At 43.7% G+C, this 6,814-nt stretch overlaps 2 protein-coding genes across 2 annotated transcripts; one reads left to right on the top strand and one right to left on the bottom strand.

Moving 5' to 3' along the window:
- Nucleotides 1-789: 789 nt before the first annotated feature.
- LOC147313612 (5-hydroxytryptamine receptor 3A) lies at nucleotides 790-3,989 on the bottom strand. Its single transcript, XM_086262955.1, is given in 6 exon segments — nucleotides 790-903; nucleotides 1,151-1,428; nucleotides 1,493-1,808; nucleotides 2,402-2,562; nucleotides 3,126-3,295; nucleotides 3,856-3,989. Coding segments are annotated over 6 exon segments (1,173 nt in total).
- A 1,250-nt stretch (nucleotides 3,990-5,239) lies between these two features.
- On the top strand, nucleotides 5,240-6,814 carry LOC147313611 (uncharacterized). Its single transcript, XM_086262954.1, has one exon. It carries the CDS (start codon nucleotides 5,240-5,242, stop codon nucleotides 6,812-6,814), a length of 1,575 nt encoding a protein of 524 aa, XP_086119080.1.

Genomic DNA, 6,814 nt, shown 5'->3' with positions numbered 1-6,814 from the left:
AAATTTCTTTCTTTGACAAAATAAAAATAATAATAAATACGTGTGTGTGTTTAAAATGGATTAAAAATGTAATGCGTCTGAGAATTTATTACCACACGACTCTTCTTCAGCTGATTTCACACATAGAGACAAGAAAACTGCATTGTTATAGTTCACTTCAGTTATTATGTTACTGTTTTCTGTCATCAGATCTTGGGTTAATTTTAAAAAATTTGTAACTGGTAGGGTTAATAAAAGAAGCTACTGCTGTACATGATTAATGGTAAAAAGCAATAAATCTAAAGGCATGCTATATATATATTAGCACTTTGAAAATCTTACTGATCATGCAAAGCTCAAACCACATCGAATCATACATTCATCCACTTTAAGCAATATGATCTATCCCCAAATGCACAGCCAGTTTACAATCACCCGTTAACCTAACATGCATGTGTTTGGACTGTGAGAGAAAGGACCTTGTTGCTCTGAGGGAAGATTAACTCATTTATTACTGTGGCAGATGATGGTGATGATGACCAGCCCCTGTCCTAAAACCACTGCACTGTATTTATCAGTTGGCCTGTTTCAAAATTACAAGTAAATTATACTTTATGTTAGAGAAAAAAAATACAGTCCTTGTCATGCATTCACGTTTTCTAATTGTTTATACAAGACACCCATCCTGGATCATATCAATATTCATTTAGGTTTGAGTGATCCAAATGCACCACATTGTGACAATAACCATAGCATAGCAGCTGATGATCAGTAGATAGATACGAAACAGCAGGAAGTCAAGGACATATCCTACATGGCACCACTGGTCCAACAGCTGGCTTTCCTTCTGCAGAGAGACGAGGTGGGCACGAAGTTCAGCAAGGTACTGACAGATCTGTTGCAGTTCAGGCAGAGCAGATGTACCTGGCAGAAAAGTGGAGATTAAAAAGTCAAATAAAGAGCACTCCATAATATATTTAACACCACAGATATCTTTTAATTTAATACAGAATAGAACATTTGCCCATGTAACCTTTTTGTATCTGAGTGAACCAAGTGATGCCTGCCAGTATGTTTTCTCAAATACTTTTAAGGTCACAAGATTTTTCAGCACCAATTGGCCATTGGCAGTAATGACAGAGTATTATGTAGGTTGGCTACCGTTACTAACTGGGTGCTGGTCAGGTGCCCGGCTGGCTGGTTGAATGATCCAAGGACCAGAACTGCCATTGGAGTTTCCAGGTTTATCCTTCTGTGGTGTAGAAGGTGGCTGGATATCTTCTGGCCAGCGGTAGCAGATGAGGTTTGCTATATGTTTGAGCACAACAATCCTAACCCACTTTGGAACCTCCCGATATTTCAAGGAGTTATGGTGGAGGACATTTGTAATGATGACTGTTTCCAGTAGACTGATAACCATGAGGGCAAGACACACTGAGAAATAGATACCTAGATTGAAGAATCAAAGAACAAACATTAAAGTAGTCATACATTTAACTTTTAAGATGTTGGCCGAGTTGTTTATCAGCACTTTTAACAGGCAGCTAAATTTGGGGCCTATAAGCCTTCCAACCATTTTCTTCTACTTATCTATAAGGTGGTTTATAAAAGTATGCACCTATGATGGGAGTGCCATTTGCTGTACTTGGCAGCAGGTCGTTCATGATGAGCAGGAAGACTGTGTAGCCCAGGATGAGGGTCATTTTGAAGGAGGCACGGTCGACGCTATGGGGAGGCAGGTAGAAGGACATGATGTCAATGAGCATGAGGAAAGAGCTTGGGATCAGAAGGTTGACCACGTAGAGCACTGGGCGCCGCTTTACGACCACCTAGTGAACAAGAAAGCACATGCAGTTTAGATGCATCTTCACAGGGTGTGACTTCTGTATTCAGAAAAGTGAGTTTTTAATTTTGCATTCACTTTCTGTTGGTTCTTTTTTAGTTTCTATAAACTGATAGATACTGAATTAGTAAATGCTAAATTCTAAAATCTGTTCACCGACTCCTGTTTGGGGATGAGAATGTACAAAACCATTTGCCTGTTGCAGTTCAAAAAGTTTGTATAGGAGAAGTAAGAAAGGAAACAGTTAGCTAAAAATCACTTTAAAGGTCTACAGTGATGCAGTGGCTTGCAGATAATCTGTGGTCAAGCAGTAAAGCCTTTTGGATGGTTTTAAAAACAACTTCTGACCTTAATAATAAGAGACTCAGCTACATGTCACACTCTGTGTTGAGCTAAACTATACCTGCTGGCTTACATTGTATATTTGCCATACAGACACTAGTGGTAAATAGCATTAATAAGTAAGCATCAGTCCCATTGTTGCTGTGCTGTGGAGTCTCTGATGCCCAAATTAGTTTCAGTCTGTTATATTTGTTTTATTTAAAAGTAGGAAATTCAGTGAAAGTGTGGCTCTCTGACCCAGAAGGTGATGATGTCCCATTCGTCGATTCCAAATTTAAGTATGGAGGTCTTTCCCAGTATGTCCACCAGCTCCCACTCTCCACTTGCTTCCAGGTATCGTTTTGAGTTTAGAGACATCTCCTTAAAAGGCAGAGCTGGACTGACCCTCACATCCCGTACTATGTAAGACAACCACAGCAACACAATACACTGTTAGGTATACATACAAAAGTAATTTTGTAATTTGCACACAATGTATGATAGTTGTGTGATTGAAATGAAGATGTTTGGCTTTCATTTAAGCGGTTTAATAAAGGTATTCAATTAACCCTTTAGGAAATACAGACATTTTCAAACATAGTCCTTCAAATTAATTGGAGTCAGTCTCATAGCAGTTACCTAATCTCAACCCAAACAAACATGTTTTTTATTTATTTATTACAACCCAAAGAGACCCAAAAACAAACAGCAACTGAAGGTGGCTTCAGTAAAACCCTAGCAGGGAGGAAAGGGAGGAAACAGTATTTGGTTAGATGGCTTCTGCACTTCAGGCAGTCAGAGAATTTGTATCCCAGTATTAAAAACAATTATTATGTTTAAAATTATGTTACTTTGTTCCATTAATATTATTTAGCCACTGAAGATGTGAACTATGTGTAAAATTGGCTGTAATTCCTAAAACGGCTGATGCAATTTTTTTGTTAAACCCTCTGAATTAAAGCTGAAAGCAGCCCATTCTTACTGGTGTGCATGTAAGAGCCAAATGTAAATGTGCAGTTCTGCACATCAAAAGGAAAACTGAAGATCTCCAGATTGCAGGATGAGACGAGCCGCAGCATCCTGTCCCAGCGGATGTGACCCGTGTGGTTAACGTAGACGTAAGGACATGCCTGGGAGACGTCGTCATCCACACTGGCAGGGGGAGGTGGGGAAATTAGGAAATAGTATAATATTGAACAAAAACAATGACAGAAAAGAGAGATCGTATTTGTATCAGTCCCACTGTGGATACATATGTATGAGACAGTGTAAAGTAAAAATAGAACTAAATACAAGTACAGTCATTATTTATAACTCCATAGTTTTATAAGTGCCCCTGTAAGTAATTACAGTAATCAAGTACACACAATACTAGGACCATAAGAGGTCTGTATCCATCCTTATTACACCTGTGGTTCCTCCACTGTGACAAGCTAAAATGTCTGCATGAAAAGGTCGATAATGTACCTGCAGATGACATCTTAGAATATCGACATGGTTTGTATTTTGTAACTGGACTTCAGGATCTTTGGCTGATTCCAAGCCTGTTCACAAAAATATCTTTTTCAGATCTGTATCAGCATTTCATGCTTATCACTCTGTACTTATGGCAACTATGCATGTGTGGTTTTGTGCTTAAAGGTTCATTTTGCTGAGCTGATTAAATGTATAAATGTTATTATTTAAAAAAATGTTTTATTTGAAGTGCTTACAACTCATAAACAATGATGTCCGGAGACCAGAGCTCCTTCACAGGTAGAGAAATCTTCGTGACACCATCACACTCCTTGGGGTCCCAGACCAGGAACTCATTGTGCCAGTACTGCCACAGAAGTAATGCATTCATTTTAAACCTCCAGTGTAACATTTAAATATGTGAGCAGCTTTTTACAGTGTCCATGGTTATACTTACTATAAGTTTGACATTTATTGAGTACTTACCAGTCTCAGCCACAAGAAAGTAGTGAGCATCTGAGTTTTCTCATTCTGAAATACAGTGAATATGAGTAAACCTGTTGTTGACTGGTACCACTCAATTCGAGTTAAAACAGCATTAAATAAGAATAGGTATGATAATAATATGGGGTTTTAGAGAAATTCCTTAAGAAGTCTTGGTGCATTTCTTAAAGTGGTAATAAGGAAACTCACCACACCGAGGACAGCATACAAAGTGAAGGAGATGTTGGCTATGGTGGGATTGCTGAGGTTCACGGCTGGCCTGAAGGGTTGGAGGTCAAAGACAGCCTGCAAGGACTCGTGTGTTGGGCCACTGTGGCCATTTTTACAAGACAGTATACTGTAACATACAGACACTGACCACAGAGAAAATGTATTTCATAAAAACAACAAAACACAAAGAATAAACTTTGCTTTTGAGTTTTTGCCTTTATGGATTTTTACCTATAGTGTCAGTTTAGATGGGGTGACCAAGAGGGTCACCTCAAGGCACTTTATATTGTAAGATAAAACCCCTAAAATAATGACCCCCTTGGAGCAAGCACAATAAATTGAAATCTATTAATTACTGTATTTTTCTGACCATAAGGCACACGGATTATAAGGCGCACTGTCGATGAACGGGTCTGTGTTTTTATACATAAGGCGCACCGAATTATAAGGCGCTTGTTAAGCAAAACAAGCATTAGCATTCATCCTCCAGCTTCACTGTTTATGCTATGCTATGCTAATATAGCTGTGCTGCTAGCGATCACGGAGCACATCATTATATACCAGCTAGCCCAGGGGTGTCAAACTCAAATACACAGTGGGCCAAAATTCAAAACTGGAACAAAGTCGCAGGCTAACGTTAATATTTATTGAAATATATTTATTCCTCCAGATATAAGAATGAATCTTTTCTTATGGACTCAAAAACGTTTTGCTGAAAAACTGAATATGGAACAAGCAAAGCTTAATACTAAACTGTGGTGGACCACTGGAGGGCTCCACTCACACCCAGTTCTCAGGAAGTGTTGTTGCTGTGTTTTGGAGGGAAAGTGTTCAGTTCTGTGGTGATGAGTAATAAACGAGCAGTGTTTATCGAGAGCTCTCGTGTTGTCTGTGTTTACCTCCACATTGGTGACCCCTGACTCGAACATGCTGCAGTCCGATGGTGGCGCCGACTCCGCTCTGGATGCATCAGCAGCCGCCAGCTCTCTGCCTCCGGCTGCAGCTACGTTTGCTGTGGCGCTCGAGCTGCCGGACTTTTGGCTTCACGATCCCCCGTCGTGGTTCGTGCACGTGGAGGCTCAGTTTGCCCTTCGTGGCATCTCGGCTGACGACACGAAATATCACCATGTGGTGGCTTCTCTCGACCCGCTAGCCACCCGTCGTGCGTTGACTCTCCTCCGGGACCCACCCACCCGAGGGAAGTACGCTGCCCTTAAGGAGCTGCTTCTTCGGCGCTATGCCCTCACCGACGCAGAGCGAGCCGAGAAGCTCCTCTCCCTCTCAGGCCTAGGTGGCGGTACGGCTCTCGAACTGATGGAGCACATGCTATCCTTTCTCGGACCGGACGACGGGGGATTCCTCTTCGCCCACATCTTCCTCCAACAGCTGCCGGCGGCCGTGAGAGCCGGCCTCGCCAACTCTCCGCTTCTGGGCACGAAGGATTATCGCTCCCTGGCTGAGGATGCGGATCGTATTCTCCTGGCTACCTGCACTTTCCACGATCACGACCTAGTTCCAGCCTCGCCGGCGGCGCCTTCCACTTCCCCGCTGACCTGCCACGACGTACCCGATCCTTCGCTGACGGCAAAGATCGCGGCACAGCGACACCACGGACGGGACCTCTGTTTCTACCATCAGCGTTTTGGCGCCGGAGCGCACCGCTGCCTGCCGCCTTGCGCTTTTCCGACCCTGGGACATGGACCCCGCCAGCGCGCTGTAGCGGCCGCGACCGCTGGCGACAAAGAAAAACTGCTCTTCATAGAAGACTCGCGCTCTGGGAGACGTTTCCTGGTCGACTCTGGCTCCCAGAAGAGCCTCCTTCCCCCGTCCGGAGCCGACAGTTTAGCAGCAGGCTGCGGACCGCAGCTTATTGCGGCTAATGGCTCTCCCATCGCAACGTTCGGGGAAAGGTCCGTGACTGTTTGTTTTCATGGTCGGGATTTCCAATGGACCTTTGTTGTTGCCGCTAGCTCTGTACCTATTTTGGGCGCTGATTTTCTTTGTGCCCACGGACTGCTGGTCGATGTCGCTAACAGACGCTTAATCGATGCACTGTCTTTTTCTTCAATACCCTGTTTCACTCGCGCCATCGAGCCCCTGAATCGGGCTAATTTAGTGACTTCAGGGAATGTTTTTCAGCGTTTGCTCTTGGAGTTCCCTTCACTGACTGTTCCTAATTTCTCGAACACGGCAACGAAGCACGGGGTTGAACATTATATTCCGACGGTCGGTTCCCCGGTGTTCGCACGCGCGCGCCGCCTCGACCCCGCGAAACTCTCCGTCGCTCGGGAAGAGTTTGCCGCAATGGAGCGCCTCGGCATAGTGCAGCGCTCGAATAGTGCCTGGGCTTCTCCGCTACACATGGTGCCCAAGTCAGACGGTCGGTGGCGGCCGTGTGGGGATTTTCGCCGTTTGAATAATGTCACGGAGAATGACCGTTACCCCATTCACCACATCCAGGATTTTTCCGCCCACCTCGCCAGCACCTCGATTTTTTTCTAA

The sequence above is a fragment of the Aulonocara sp. 'chitande type north' Nkhata Bay genome, linkage group LG15 (genome assembly GCF_057382095.1).
Source record: "Aulonocara sp. 'chitande type north' Nkhata Bay isolate Kocher_YH1m ecotype deep benthic linkage group LG15, A_spYH_male_GT1.1, whole genome shotgun sequence".
Lineage (NCBI taxonomy): Eukaryota > Metazoa > Chordata > Actinopteri > Cichliformes > Cichlidae > Aulonocara > Aulonocara sp. 'chitande type north' Nkhata Bay.
The sequence above is the reverse complement of the archived record's forward strand: the minus strand, read 5'-3'. Positions and strand labels throughout refer to the sequence as shown.

Bases quoted from the DNA above. Each gene is read 5' to 3' on its own strand.
- LOC147313611 (XM_086262954.1), top strand. From the start codon at position 5,240: ATGCTGCAGTCCGATGGTGGCGCCGACTCCGCTCTGGATGCATCAGCA.